Source organism: Anopheles cruzii, chromosome 3 (assembly GCF_943734635.1).
Source record: "Anopheles cruzii chromosome 3, idAnoCruzAS_RS32_06, whole genome shotgun sequence".
NCBI lineage: Eukaryota > Metazoa > Arthropoda > Insecta > Diptera > Culicidae > Anopheles > Anopheles cruzii.
In genome coordinates this window covers 76082616-76097515 of record NC_069145.1, presented here as the reverse complement: position 1 = coordinate 76097515, position 14900 = coordinate 76082616, and the positions used below count along the sequence as shown (strand labels likewise).

The following is a 14900-nucleotide window of genomic DNA, read 5'->3' as shown; positions in this document are numbered from 1 at the left end:
GCGTGCGTGGGCTCCGTGCGAAATCTCCTGACATGGCCGATCACAGCAGATGGTTCCAGGAAGGTTTATGCTTCAAACGGCTAATTCGTTCGCACGATCTGCCTGCAGCAGTAGTAGAAAAGGCAACCCAAATTGTCTAACAGCGCAAAGCCAGTAGCGAATAAACAAACTACGCGAAACATATCTAAAACTACACACGAAAAGGAGTAATCGAGTGCTCAATACTAAAGATGACAGAATCATTGTATCCGATTTCTACAATGATAAGATACCCCCACAATAGGAATTTCGGTTTGGTCAAAGAGATAAGAGTGGACCCGGGTTTCCGATGTAAATGAGAAGAAAACATTTAATAATAATACAGTATTCTTCTTGCATACCTTGCGGAGTACAACTAAACAATTACAACGTTATTTTGTTCCTTCGTGTTCGATGCTTAATAAGCTTACAGGTTAGTTTCTTCAGCGGTTAATTGATTATCGTAACGGAAATGATATTCGCTTCTGTCGAGCAAGCAACATTCGGACGCTCGGCCCAGCCCAGCCCTCTGTCGGGGATTGCAATGTCGTACCGTAAACGTCCAGATTAGCGTCCCCCACGCTAACGCTGCGACCACGCTAGTTAAGGACACGCTCCGTCCGGCAGTCTTCCAGCTGCTTGCTGAGTTCCGCCTGCAGGGCCAGCAGTTCGCGTGTTCGCTGGTAGATCGGATCTTGCTGTCGCATGCTGGGATTCCAGCGGCAGTACAGTCCCTTCCAGAGCCGTATGTGCCGCATGCTGACCACCGGCCGGAGTACCGTTTGGACCGGCATCGAGCTGAGATAGTTGCTGAGCCCGCCGTACAGTGGATTGCGGTACTCTTCGTGGGATGAGTTGATGAATGACCACAGCGAAACGGTACGATTCTTGAGATCTGCAAGTAGCCAAGACTGCGATTATTACACATCCCAATCTTTAGAAATTCGTTCATTCGTTACCCACCGTTCGACACCCGCTCACGCTCGGTATTGAACAGGAACGTCCCGAACCGGCACGAGTACAGATGGTCGAGAATGGTGATGAGGAAATACTCGTTAAACTCGAGGGCGTGTGGGAACTGCTTCGATATTTGCCACACGCAGTCGATAAACTGTAAAAACACGGGCGAACGATCCGCGTCCGAATGGTGGTTATCACCGTGACCGATACGCTGTAAAATAGTTGAGAAAACGTGTTGTTAGGTGTGGCCATTCCTTGTAGTGTCCAGTGCGTTTACCTGCTCGAATTTGTGGCCAAAGCTGAGCCATTCCTTCTCGATCAGCACCTCGAAGCCTTTCAGTGTGCGATAGTACGGATCGAGCAGCAGCATCGAAAGGGCCGTTAGCTGCGATGTACGATCCCATCCGTCGGAACAGTGGACTACCACCGACATGCGCATGTTTTCGATCTACCGTTGTTGATGGGCAAGATGAAAATAAAGCAAACCAACGAACTTCATATAACTTCGATTTGGTAATTTCTTAGGACAAGCTATAGTCAGGTGATTGATCAGGCGAACGATTCATCAGGGAACTCCCAACTAAATTCCTCAGTTAGTACTGTTTAGTGTACACACTGGGCTGGTGATCGATACGAAATTATCTATCGCCGATAACCGTCCGTTCCTTATCGCAACTAACTTACCCGGTCGACAATCCGCACCGCACCGCCCAGGATGCATTTGATGTGCTTCAACCAGAGCGTACTCTCGACCGCTGACAGCCACTTGTGATCGTCGTTGGCCGGGAAGCAGATTTCCTTCAGCTTACGCAAGCTCTCCCGCATCACGTGGATGTTGTGGATGTCGAGAAACGTGAGCTCGACGTTCTTGTACGCGTCCTCCGACTCGTAGCCACCGCCTTTCGCCTTGTTGGCGATCGCATTGGCGCTCGGGCGCGCATCGATGATCGACAGCTTGTCCGACTGGGCGTTCGCTTCCATAATGAGATTGATGTACGTTTCGTCCGCCTCACTGCGCTTGCCACCGACTCCGACCAGGGGCTGCGAACAGCGAGTGATCGTCGCCAGCAACTTCGGATGAATCCAGCACAGTACCGGTAACCGATTGCGTGACCGAAAAGCCGCCACCTGCTTCAACAGGTCATCCTTTGCCGTTTTCGGTACGGCCCAGACCGACGGATAGCTGTCGCAGATTTCGTACCCCTCGTTGATTCGCGTTATACGCCACGTATCGTTGTTCGCACTGTTCACTCCCATCCGCCGCAACTCGGCCACCGGTTCGTACACGCTCCACCCGTCTTCGGTGAACTTTTCCCGATAGTTGAACGCAAACAGATGGCCTTCGTTAGCCCGCGGGAAGGCATAAAGCTGCAGCTTCTCGAACACCGTACGACGCGAGTGGTTCTCCTGTTTGTGCGCAAACCGCAGGTTGCGCATATCCTTGCAGAAGATGTCGATACCGTACGAATTTTCACCCCGCGAACTAACACCACCGACCTTCTCGATGCGACTAACGGCACCGAGTGGGCAATCCACCACTATCACCGGATCCTTGTCGGTGGCCGGTTGCGAGCGAAAGTGCAGCCGATAGTTGGTGATCGTGAGCGTACCGATCGCTGGCCCACTGAATGGACAGATGTACGAAACGTCGCTCTTCCGGTCCTGCATGTTCTCACCGGACAGGTACGTGAAGCCGGACTCGTTGGCGACCTACCGGTAGAAACGGGGGGATGTATTAGAGAAAATCCATTGTCCAAACGGCGACAAAAACACAGCTCTTACGATCGTGTCCATGCCGTGCTTCGAGTTGAGCGAACTGGACTTGGAGTCCGAATCGAGCGAATTGGAGCTGCGATGAAAATCCGTAGTCCCGTGGTGCTCCATCGTAGGCATCTGGCGGCGGCTGGAACCGAGTAGGTGCACACCAAAACGTAGCAATCTAAGCAACTTCCGCCCAACCTTTCGATCTCTTGTCACGCCCTGCCGTCGGAGAACGGACCACGACCAGCACGGTGCACTAATTGGATTAAGTTGGCACACCCTAAACCGCACAGTGAGACGGGATGCGTTCGTGCGACAGCGACAGTGGAGGGAATTCGATCACGACACTCGGCACGGAATGTGAAATTCGTCACTTTCCTTTCTCCGTCTTTTGGCGAGTAACGTGACCCTTTGTCTAGCGAACGGCCATTGCCCTCGGGTGCAATCGGGACACGATGAAACACCCTCAGTCCTTTCGCGATCCGATAGTGCCTACAGAACCGTGACGTCTGCCGATCTGCCCCTCGCGCGTGCCGAGCTTGGAATGCCGTAGCGCGATTCGATTCGAGAGTGTGGTTTGCGAGTGATAATAAAGGTGATTGCCAGCCAGCCTGTTGTCGAGTGATAACACACAAAATTGATTGATATCTTTGGCCACCCCCTCCGTGGTTAGCTTTTCTTTTTCTTATTGTTGTCGTTTTGAAGGTTCGCATCGAAACGTAAACAAACCTCGATTGACAGAAGGGGCAGCAAGGTTGCTACAGACGGAGGAACACTTCCCAGTTACCAGTTAAAGACCTGTTGTGCCGAAATTTACTTCGGCAGTGTGTGGAGAGAGGGCTCAAGGATTTCTTTTAATTTTTTTCCGAAATAGTACATTCAGCTCATGAATTTCGTTTGATATACATATTTGAATATGGCTTGAGCCATTTTCCGGCATCGAGCACACCGCAGCGTGTAACAACCCTGAATTCTGTCAAACACAAACACGGTTTGTTTTGCAAAAGAGAGACTGGCCCAGAAATTAGTAATATTCGCGAAAGTTGCAGTAACACCACGCAAATTAGATGTGCGTCACGGGCCGTATCGATTGCTGCGCTAGTTTACAACAACCCCATCTCGGCTACCTCGGCTCGGTGTAGAAACGTAAGAAAACCCATTTACGCACCGGAACCGAAGGACACAGCAACTACACATTCCGTTAGTTTCGTGAGAAATCGAAAAGGGGCACCATGAATTCGTTTCTGCGCGGATCGATGAACTATGTCTGGTGCACCACCAGCGTACTGGGCAAGGGTGCAACCGGGGCCGTGTTCCAGGGTGTGAACAAACACAACGGGGAACCGGTGGCGGTGAAAACGTTCAACCAGCTGAGCCATATGCGGCCGCCGGACGTACAGCTGCGCGAATTTGAAGTACTACGAAAAGTGAAGCACAATAACATCGTAAAGCTGCTCGACATCGAGGACGATCAGGAAGGCCGCGGCAAGGTGATCGTCATGGAACTGTGCACGGGCGGAAGTTTGTTTAACATTCTGGACGACCCGGAAAACACTTACGGATTGCCCCAGCGTGAGTTTCTGCTCGTACTGGAGCATCTGTCGGCGGGGATGAAGCATCTCCGGGACAATAACCTGGTGCACCGTGATCTGAAGCCGGGCAACATCATGAAGTACATCTCGGAGGATGGGCAAACGATCTACAAACTGACCGATTTCGGGGCGGCCCGTGAACTGGAGGAAAACCAGCAGTTCGTGTCACTGTACGGCACGGAAGAGTACCTTCACCCGGATATGTACGAACGGGCCGTGCTGCGCAAATCGATCAATCGAAGCTTTACGGCCAACGTGGACCTGTGGTCGATTGGGGTCACGCTGTACCACGTGGCGACGGGCAACCTACCGTTCCGGCCGTACGGTGGTCGGAAGAACAAGGAAACGATGCACCACATCACCACCAAGAAGGCGCCGGGTGTCATTTCCGGCACGCAGACTAGTGAAAATGGACCGATTGAGTGGTCGAAGCAGTTACCACCACATTGTCAACTGAAGGCGGGCCTAAAGTACCTGGTCACGCCACTGCTAGCGGGTCTGCTGGAGGAAAGCCAAACGCGCATGTGGTCGTTCGACAAGTTCTTTGTGGAGGTGCAAAACATTCTCAACAAAACGGTGCTACACATTTTCTACGTGAACCGGGCCGTATCGATCGAGGTGTACCTGGAACCGGAACAATCCTACGTTCACCTGAGGGAGCACATTCTGGCGCAAACGGACGTACCTCACGCTTCGCAGTTGCTGTTGCTCGACAACGAGCTGTTCGAGGTGAAGGTTGGCTCCAACACGAGCGGTAAGTTGGGTAACCGAGGGGTACATGAGTTGCCGACCCCACTGACATAAAGATCCTTCCAACAGCGCGGGGCTATCCGCCAACCGAAGCAATCAGTCCGGTGATGCTGTTCAATACCGAAAACTACAACGTTATCCTACCGACCGAGTGGGATCTGCCCAAGTTTCCGACCTTCCCGAACGGCGTATCGGTAGAGAACGATGCCAGCTTGGCCAAGGTGGCCTGCAGTGTGGGACATGAGTGCAAACGGCGCATCGAAAACTTATCGCTGCTCGATGCGCTGATGAACAAAGCGGTACTACAATCATCCGGATTCCTAAGCGGTCTGCTGGAGAAGCTACTAAAGTACGTACGCGTTAAAACTATAAGTTGGGTCTGTTAAAGTTTTACGGTCTTTTCTTCACAGACGAACGCAGCACCTGGAAGAAATCCAAAGAGTGATCTACGAACTGGCCAAAATGTTTGAAGTTGCTGCAACGAATGTAATTACAACACAACATTGTTTGATAACTGATAACTTTTGTCGATTGTGAGCTACAATTAGTTTCTAAAGCCATCAAACTGATAGGGCATAACACATTAATCGGCCATTATCTTATCTTTTGCGATGGTTTGTGCCTTGCGCTAGTATCCAGCAGGATTGTCAAAAGCCGCCTTGATAATCTTGATTTAAAACTAGCTTTTAACGCTTCAATTCTTTTCCGCTTCAGCACGAAACCTACCAAAAAGCGGCGGCGTCTATTCTGGCAAACTACAAGATAAAAAAATCCGACTACCAGACCGTGTCCGAACCGATCCAGCAGCTGCACGCGCGCTTCGTCAAGGAAGAAACGCTAGTGCGCGAGTGGAACTCCGGCTACCGGGGCCTGCGGACACCGAACAAGAACCGTGACAGTGAGAAGTCGAAATCGCTCGTCGATCGTTTGCGCGATTCGTGGCAGCATCTGCTCCGAGACCGGGCCACCCGTTCGCTCACCTACAACGACGAACAGTTTCACGTGCTGGAGAAGGTGAAAATCACCGAAACGGGCAAACGGCTGAAGGCACTGCTGAACGAGGCCGTCCGGCAGGCGGTCGAGCAGGAGGCCGAGTGCTTGGCGGACTGGTACAAGAAAGCACAAACCATCTTCCTGCAGGCCAAGTTCCTACACAACGACGTCGGGGCAAACATGGACGTGTTCTACGATCTGCGCGATCAGCTACTGCAGCACCGTGAAGACCTGAAAGAGGACATCAGCACCGACGGCGAGGTGTCAACGATCGCCAGCAAACCGATGCCGGCCACGATGGGCCCACTGCCGGAAGGGACCGATTCCACGGTGGACAATAGTCAGCTGACGCGCAAAAACCAATATAGACTGTTGTGCTATACGGTAAGTAACTGCGCTGCGGTTGGTGGTTGGTTGAATCTCATTCCTTGGTCTCATTCCTGTTCAACAGCATTTGTTTAGCCAGATGGAACACACCAACACCATGGTGCAGGAAACCGGTGAGCTTTTACAGGCAATCCAAGGGCTCATTGCGGATGTCGGCGAATGACACGGGGCACGCAGCAAAGGTTGACGCGCGTTTAGCTGTGATGTTTCAATGCAACCTGCGATATCATCGCAGAAAGCTGACTCTATTAGACTAAGGTTCATTCGGTACTTTTCCGTATGTATTCCCCGCTCCTCCGGTACCGTGTTGGTCCCGGAGTCGGCAGATGTATTTTCGTTTTACACTAAATAAAAACATTTTGTATTTTACATCAATGCGTCCGACTTTTCCGAAAGGAGTTTTGAACACCCTATTAGCGTTTAGCGAAGACAGAAACCGTCACTATGCGGTTCTCGGACTGCGTACTTTGTCGGCCAACCCTACTCAGCCAAAATTCGAAACGGTCGGAAAGCAAGAATATCCTTGAAGGGGTTAGGAAAAGATTATATTTGGTGTTGTTCTCTTGGACCACGATGCAAAACACAAAGAGCACAATAAATGCAGAATGTAGAGCTGTGTTGTGTCTTCGTTCGCTTGAGTAAAGCAATTCATCTACCGGCTATAAACTATTTGTCCTTTCACAACTGTGTACTCTAAAATATCGACTTGCGAAACGTTTTTCTTGTGTCCTTCAACCGCACACGCACGATTCGCGGCAGAGCGAGCCGAGGTACACTCTGTCTCGCCGGCCCCGGGAACAACAGCTGGCCATTAAGCCATTAAGGATATTGATTTTTCAAACTCTTTTCCGCACGAGCCTACCGCAGGCACAGCAGATTCAACGCCGAAATAGTGGCAGATCGGGCACTCAAAATCTATGCAAAAAGAGCTCTCGCAGCAAAAGTGCAATCTTTTCGACCCATTTTCTCGCCTGCAGGCAGGTGGGTTTTGCCGATTTTGGGCCCCGTAACTCAATTTTCACTGTACGCATCCGATGTCGCCGACAGCGCCGACCGCTAATGGCCACGAAAGGAAAATGTGTCACTCAATTACGCTGGCCGAACACGAGGCAGTCGGCAGCGAGATTTTGTTGGGCAGGTTCGGATAAAAAGCGCCCCAAAGGTTTGTCAGTTGTTTCCTCATTTATGCACCCTCGCGCCTCTTAAACAACTGTTTACCCGCGGCTCGGCAGCCAACTCACCGCCATTCGCCTTTCGCTTTCATCAAGAAGTGTTTGTTTTTTTTCGTTTCATTTCAGCCAAAGAAAAAAAACCCAAAAAAGGACACGTTTCTGTACATTCTCACCTGCCCTGCCTCACCAAAACCCGCGGCTCAGGACCAGCCAGCCAGCTAACCGCCAAACGCCACCGCATTGAATCAGCGGCTCCAGACCAGACGGACCAAGCATATTCGACTTCGGCCTCCCTTGCGGTGGGTGGCCCTATGTTCTTTTTTGCTCTATTATTTATCACACATCGACGGCGTTGGTGTGGCCGAAAGCGCGGGGGCGGGAGTACCGGCGCGCCGGATGGGTAAGGTCGTGTCTGCTGGCAATGAAATCGTCGATAAGGAAATTCGGGCGACGCACGGCGTGCGAGTGCGACAGAGAGCCTGAGCGAAAGGTCGCGGCTCCTCTTCCTCGCGGCGGCGGAAGGCGGAAGTGAACCCCATCACTTTCACCCCATTCCCGTTGCCCGCTGGACGGCGGCGAGGGATCTTTCGCGCTGGCTCCCGTGTCTTCACCCTCTTTCTCTCTGGCTGAAGCCAATGCTCCCTTACCGGCCAGCGGACCAACTGGTCACAGCTGCACGTGGCTGGTGAGTTGATTTGCGCCTGCGCCGTGCACCACTCTCTCTCTCTCTCTCTCTCGCTCAGCCGTTTCTTTTTTCTTGCCGGGTCGCTGAAAATATGGCGGCGACAGGTAGCCGCAGCCCTCCGCGATGCACCTTTACCGATGAAAAAATAACTCTTGCCGCTGGCTCGCCAGGGGCTGCGCTCCTCGCAGCGATGCGAGGGGCAGCCTCGCGCCCTGCCACACACCAACCCGCTCCCGGGGGTTTCTGCTGGTGCCGTTTGTTTGTTTTGTTTTGTTTCCACCTCTGCCCCGGCCAGGGGTGGAAAAAAGAACCCGGGTTTCGGTTTGTGCGCTGGTGTGCGTGCCTCATGAGGAGTGCGCGCGCGTGCCTCTACCACCACCGTTCGTCGTCTTCTTTTTCTTCCCCCCGAGGCGGGTGCTGCTCTCGCCCGCATTTTCGCTTTCCTCGCCTGCGTCGGATGTGGCCCACAGGTTGTGGGCCACCGGTTTATGCCAAAGCCACGGCCACCATCCCGTCCAATCCAGCATGATTAATGGAGGCCGGAGTTTGCCGGTAGCATTAGCGACGGGACAACATTACGGCGCTGGCGGATGATGCGTGTTTTTTTTCCAATGCTGAATTGCTGAACAGACAAAATGCTCTCATCGGCGTGGGGCTTCAGCGGCTCCGCGCTCGCTCTCTCTCTCTCGCTTGCGCGGTATATATCACACCACACACACACACAGACGGCGCGGAACTTCGATTAAAACGCGGGTATGTGGTGCGCTGCCGTGCGTGTAAAGACTGAAACCTTCCGCCGTCCGGTTTATTCCCGCAAAACAGCAAGGCGCTGCAAAAGCCTCCCGGATTAATCAAACCACCGCACATCAAGTTCACAGCTTCACCGCCGCCGCGTGGTTAGCAGCCACCTCGCCACAGTACGCAGCCAGTCAGAGCCAACCAGCTCTCTCCCTCTCACTCGTGCGCTTCTGCTGCGCGGCATTTGTTGACTTTTTTTGTTCTTCTTTCAATTTTGTTTATTTACTACACGCCCGCTCGCCGCTCCGTGTCCGTGTGCCGTGTGCCGTGTGTTTCGCTCTCCGCTCCGCACTTGCGGTGCGCGCGCCAGGGGAAGGCGCTCTCCTCGCTCGCGCGTGCACGGCGTGCCGGGCGCTGAATAGACGGCACACGGGCCCACGGCGACTGTCGGCGGTGTGGCGTCGATAAAATTTTTCCCGAGCACACACCCCGTCCCGGCAGCGCGGGCCCACCATTTCGTCGTCAGTCAGGAGGCGGCAGAGCAGAAGTGAGGAGCGCCGATTCGCCGATTCGAGCTCGCACAGACAGTTCCCCGAGGTAGAGTGTCCGCCGAAAAAGCTCATGTAAGTCCTTCTTTTTTCTTTCTTCTTCCTTTACCTTCTTACTGCGTCCCTCCGCGGTGTGCCCATCACACATTTTATCCAACGCCGCCATTAGGCGTGCCAAGTGCGCCGCGCCGTGATCGGGATCAGGGAAATTTAGGAATTTCACTTAGGGCCGTAGCGAGCGCGCGGGGGGCCCGTCGCACAGAAGGGGCCCGCGGCGGAGGGTAGATAAAAGTAGAAGTAAGTCCGCTCCGCCGCGTCACCACCTGCCACCTTCCGCTGCGTGTCGTATTCAGCAAAACGCGAAGCGGTGCTGCGCCATTCCACCGCCGCAGTGTGCTGGCGCTGAGTGAGAGAGAGGAAGTACCGTGCGAGCGAGACGACACTCCGCGGAGTGGCGGAGCACCGTATTTGGATGGCGTTTCGCCTCGGTAAACAAGACGGCGGCAGCGACGGGCGAGAAAGGGTCCGCCATGACAGTGTCCCGATGCCTGCTCTGCGCAACATCTCGCCCGAGCTGTCTGAATTTGTTTCCGTCTTTTTTCTTCTGCCGAAGGACCAGAAGGAGCTCGCGTGCGTGCGTGTGTGTGCCGGGTGAAATGTGGAAAATTTCGCACGAACCAACCAGCATCCTCCCGGCAGGCTCCCGGTGCGCCAGCCAGTCGTCAAAGTAGGCTAGCGCGGGTCGGTCCGCGTGCGTTGCGTGTGTGTGTGTGTGTGTGTGTGTGCGCGGCTCTGCCAGGGCCAGGCCATCTCTAGGGCAGCAGTGTGTGGCGGCAGTGTGTCCTACCACTTTCGGTGTTCTCCGCAGGCCGGAGCTCTCCAGGCAGCAGGAAAGCCACCGTTTCAGCTGCAGTCAGCCAGACGCGCGCGCGGTGCACGGCAAAAGTGCAGCACCGGGGTTTGGTGTGTTCCGCTCTCGAGGGCCCGAACGGCCATAGAAGCAGCAGCAGCAAGAAGGTGCACAGGTGCGGCATTCTGTGACGACGAAATGTGGAAGCAATGGCGATGTGTGGTGTGCAATAAAATAGAGTGAATGGCACGCGCCGCGGCCACGCGGTGGATCAGAAAGACAGGTTGAGGGGCGGAAGGAGAGCCGACTCCATCCGATCCGGCGGCCGGGGCCGGGGCCACACTAAACGACGCCGATCTGTGAGAAAATGTTAATCCACCACGCCGCGCGCGACCGTTGATGATTCGGCGTCGGCGGCGGCCGCCGCCACTGGGAAGGTGGCGAGGAGGACAATGTTTTGTTTTGTTTTGCCTTCCCTTGTGGGGTGTACGCCCTTGACCGCTGAATTTGAAAGTGAATTCTCTTTTTCCGCCGTGTTTGGGATGGTGTGGTTTCGGTGATTTGGTGTTTTCGTGGTTGTGTGTGTGTGCGCAAGTGTGTTTGTTTGGGGTTTTAGGAAGCGTCTTCTCCGCAACGTGACCGGCCGGCAGTCAAAACAGAAACGTTTGTTTTCCGCGACCGGCGGATGTTTTGATATCACAGGGAAAGGGGCGCGCCCGGGTACTGTGTGTGTGTACCCGGTGAATAATTAGCACCACCCTGTACGAGGAGAGACCACAAATTTGCACCACAGTGAGAAAAGGGAATGGCCTGACCCGCGCCGGTTTGTTGTGAACTGCTAAATGTATGCTGCCTACTACACCGTCCTCTGGACCAACACTCCCGTGTGGCGCTATCCTTCTAGGATCCTAGGTCACTATTCCTAAGGGACATCCCCCCACAGAGAGGATACGGATGATCGCTAAAAAGGCTTCACTTCCGATTGTTCCTGTTTTTGGCCGGACGAAGAGGTAATAAGGTACTGAGGAGGGACATAGTATCCTTGTCTTCAGGAACCAGAGGCTGTGCTGTCGGAGAAAAACATTGAAATGTGGTTGCAGTTTGTCAATCGCGGCCCAAAGTTTGACAGTTCGCGAATTTGAACCCCGGAACGGAGCTCTACATCCTCTAAACGCAGGTCGTCTCGCGGAAAGGATGTGTATTCTCGGTGTTTCACCGTCGCCGCCATGATGGCGGCGGCACTCTTCTGCTCCGTCCCCCCTTCCCGTCTCGCCATCGCAGCAACTCTTTCTCGCGGGTCTGGCCGCGGAATCTGCGCCTGCTCCGTGCACGCCGGAGCAATCCGCGCCCTACTCACACACACACCGGTACGCGCGGATTCTTTCCTGCTTGTCCCAGGAACGCAGGTTTGCGCGGGGCTCTCTCAGTGGCCAGCGGTCGGTGTGTGTGTGCGAGATGCGTGAGTGAAAGATGCTCTCCAACTACAAAAACCCCAAACCGGTCACTGGTGGTGGTGGTGGTGGTGTGGTGGGTCTTCTCGGCAAGTGAAAAATTGAGCCCCGCGCACTCGGCGCCATCTTCGATCGAACCGCGAAATGTTGGGGCCCCCCGCGGGGTTTTTGCGTTCCTCCCAAGCAAACGTTTTCTGGGCAATGCACGCGGTCACATCAGCGGGATAGACACTCTGCATCTCTTTTGCCCCCCTTTTTTTACCCCAAACCCCACGTTTGCTCCGATTCCGGATGGGTTTCGTTTGGCGCGCGTTTGTTTCGATCTTTGGCAGACCGATTTCCGTAACATATGCGCTACTTGGATGTGCGGGGCTTTTTTTTTGCAGCCTTCTGCTTCGAGCGGCGTCTACTTTGATTCAACTGATTGACGGTATCCTCGCGACGAGCCCATTCGTGAGTGTTTACAATGCAAAACTGCCCGTGGCTCGGTGGTAAATTTTACGCGATTCTTCGAAAAGCCGGTGCCCCCGCCCCGGCCGCGGCCACACAGTACATTGCTTGTGTGGCGGTTCCTTGGCCAAGGACATTTCAGCGCGGTTTCTTCCGCAACTCGCAATCGGTTGCGGGAGGCTCTTTCGCGAGTGTCTGGCTGGCCCGTTCGGTCATCGCCGGTCATGCGTTATATTAAGCGAGCGGGGGTGATGAGCGAGAAAGCACGACCGAACCCCGAATCGATGTCGCGGGCGCGGGAGTATATGTGTGTGTGTTTGCAAATAAATTGTGAAGTTCGCGCGCGCCGCGGTCACCGACAATTCTCGTGCCGCGCGATTACGTTCTGCGGGTCCCGGAACCAGTGCGAGACAGAGAGAGAGAGAGAGACAGTCTCAGAAATTGATACCGAACACACGCACACACACACAGAGGTGGGCAGCAGTGCGCGCGCGAGCACCGGCGGCGCGGCGCCTCGCGATCTCACTGTGTATGTGTGTGCGCACACACTAGAACAAGGCTGAATGTGTAGTGGTAGGTCGGTTGACCGCCCTCGTCGGCCGTAGCCGCCGCGTGGTATGGGGCTGGGGACTGGCCGCCCGTTGTGGGACGATGGATGGGTTCTGGGTGGGTCAATTGTATGGACCGGTTAAAACAGAAAGGGGCTGGAGCGAGGCACCGCCCGAACAGAAAGAGAAAGCGAGAACCGGCGTCGGCAAAATCCGCGAAAATTGCATCAGAAGGTGCGAGTTGCTGGGGCAAAGTTAAAAGCCGCCCGCCCCGTGCATCGAGGAAGTGTCACTGATGAGTGCTTGGATGAATCTATGTAGGCGGCGCCTTCTCCCTTGTCTCGCTGGACTGGGTGCGAAAAGAGGGCCGGAACTTACCCCTGGCATTGCATCACGACGCAGCACAGGGTGGTTCGCAATTTTCTAAGATGCCGGGGGTCCCCGGCGGGTTTTTGTGTTGATCAAAAGTTTTGCCAAAAAATTATGAAATCGAAGAACCGTCGAAAATTGGGAGGAAAAAGACAAACAGGAATAACACAACGCCACCACGGGGACCGGTGTCACACACGGCGCACTGCAAACGAAGTCCCCCCGACGCGGGGCGAGAGAGAATCCGCTGAAGAGAGCCGGCGCACGCACCCGCGCACCGAAACTCGGTGCCGCTGCGGTGCGCGGAACGCGGAGAGAAGAGAGTCACGGCGCGCGCGTCACACCGCGGTCGTTCCGGTCGCAAGAGAGCGAGGAACCGCGCCGTGGCCGCAGCGTGTGTGTGTGTGCTGCGCCGTCGTCGTCGCTCGCGCTCGGTGGAGGGGGTATCACGCATCACGGTGGCCAGAATGAGAAGGCAACAAGCCAGTGCGGGGACCAATGCGGGACCGAACGAGAGACACGAGCCTGGTGGGCTCTCCTCGCTCCCGCGCCCTTTTTCGCTCTCTGTCTCTCTCGCTCACGCTCGCTTCGTGTCGCGCTTCGCTTCGACCGACCCGACCACCGGTCGTTCGGTCGGTCCGTTCTCTCGGCGGCGGGTTCGTAGCGATCGCGGTGCGGGTCTAGAGAGCAGTTTCTCACCACACTCTGCCGCGCACCGCCGTCTAGGATTTTGGTGTTCTGTGAGTGCTTTTTTCTTCCCTCTGTTCTCCTCCTCTGTGTGTGCGCTGTGTTGCTGTGGCGGTGTGCCTGCTGCCACCCTGGTACGGCTACTTTTCCCGGTAGACCCGGTAGCGCTGGCAGAGCCGACCCCGCCTGGGGCGGTGCGGTGCGGTGCAGGGTGTACAGCCATTAGTTGCAGCAGTGCCGCTCTGCTGCGGCGGCGGGTTGACTTTTCGGTGCCGAGGAAATCTATCGCTTTTTTCCAGTTCGCTCCCTCCGTCGGGGCGGTGGCGGCCTTCCCCTGGGCGGCTGTGCGTCATGTGCTAAGCGTGGCGGGACGGGGCGATGTAATTGCGTCGCATGCCGCGGCCTCCTCCGGTCTGTGTCCCCTGGACTATCTGCGTTCGGTTTGTTTGTTTTTTCTTCTCAATAATGTCTGACTGACTGATGACGGATGGATTGGAAAAAGTGCTTTCCCCACGCGCTCTGGGTGGTGAATATAGCTGACAGTGGTGTATTGAGTTGCTCCGCTGTGGTGTGTGCTCGGTTTATTTTTGTGTTGTTTTTCAAGATTTTTTTGGGGAATTTCTTTAAATGATCACCCTGTATTACACGCTCCCAATCACACGTGTTCTCGTGTGTGTGAGTAGGCTGTGAGGGGCTTCAAGCAAGATGTTCATCTGCGCGACACACGAAATGCAGGCTCGTGTGTAAGCATCATCATCGTCATCATCGAGTTGGCTGGGATCAACTGTGAGCGCAGGAAGTGTGTTTAAAAATAGATTTAGAATTTATATTTCAGACACACTTCACTCTCTCGCCTTGCCCGACGACGGCCGCCTTATTTGGATTTTGACGGGCTAGCTTTTGCTCCCCGTCTCGCTTCTTCACACACACACACGGCTGCG

General features: G+C 54.6%; 2 protein-coding genes across 2 annotated transcripts; one reads left to right on the top strand and one right to left on the bottom strand.

Moving 5' to 3' along the window:
- Positions 1–403: 403 nt before the first annotated feature.
- LOC128275443 (myotubularin-related protein 2) lies at positions 404–3318 on the bottom strand. Its single transcript, XM_053013939.1, has 5 exons — positions 2761–3318; positions 1663–2688; positions 1256–1426; positions 982–1189; positions 404–913 (listed from the first exon to the last, which is right to left on the bottom strand). The coding sequence occupies exons 1-5, from the start codon at positions 2869–2871 to the stop codon at positions 618–620; spliced, it is 1812 nt and encodes a 603-aa protein (XP_052869899.1). The 5' UTR covers positions 2872–3318; the 3' UTR covers positions 404–617.
- A 479-nt stretch (positions 3319–3797) lies between these two features.
- Positions 3798–6795, top strand: LOC128275442 (serine/threonine-protein kinase TBK1). The gene is made up of 5 exons (XM_053013938.1): positions 3798–5085; positions 5151–5430; positions 5492–5567; positions 5796–6458; positions 6526–6795. The coding sequence occupies exons 1-5, from the start codon at positions 3972–3974 to the stop codon at positions 6622–6624; spliced, it is 2232 nt and encodes a 743-aa protein (XP_052869898.1). The 5' UTR covers positions 3798–3971; the 3' UTR covers positions 6625–6795.
- Positions 6796–14900: the final 8105 nt, after the last annotated feature.

What these genes read in the sequence shown, in the direction of transcription:
- LOC128275442 (XM_053013938.1), top strand. Translation starts at nt 3,972, where the DNA reads ATGAATTCGTTTCTGCGCGGATCGATGAACTATGTCTGGTGCACCACC. An exon ending in CTGCTGGAGAAGCTACTAAA is followed by an intron (nt 5,431 to 5,491) that starts GTACGTACGCGT and finishes TTTTCTTCACAG; the next exon opens with ACGAACGCAGCACCTGGAAG. An exon ending in ATAGACTGTTGTGCTATACG is followed by an intron (nt 6,459 to 6,525) that starts GTAAGTAACTGC and finishes CCTGTTCAACAG; the next exon opens with CATTTGTTTAGCCAGATGGA.
- LOC128275443 (XM_053013939.1), bottom strand. Translation starts at nt 2,871, where the DNA reads ATGCCTACGATGGAGCACCACGGGACTACGGATTTTCATCGCAGCTCC. An exon ending in CGGTGCGGATTGTCGACCGG is followed by an intron (nt 1,427 to 1,662) that starts GTAAGTTAGTTG and finishes CAACAACGGTAG; the next exon opens with ATCGAAAACATGCGCATGTC. An exon ending in TTGGCCACAAATTCGAGCAG is followed by an intron (nt 1,190 to 1,255) that starts GTAAACGCACTG and finishes ACTATTTTACAG; the next exon opens with CGTATCGGTCACGGTGATAA.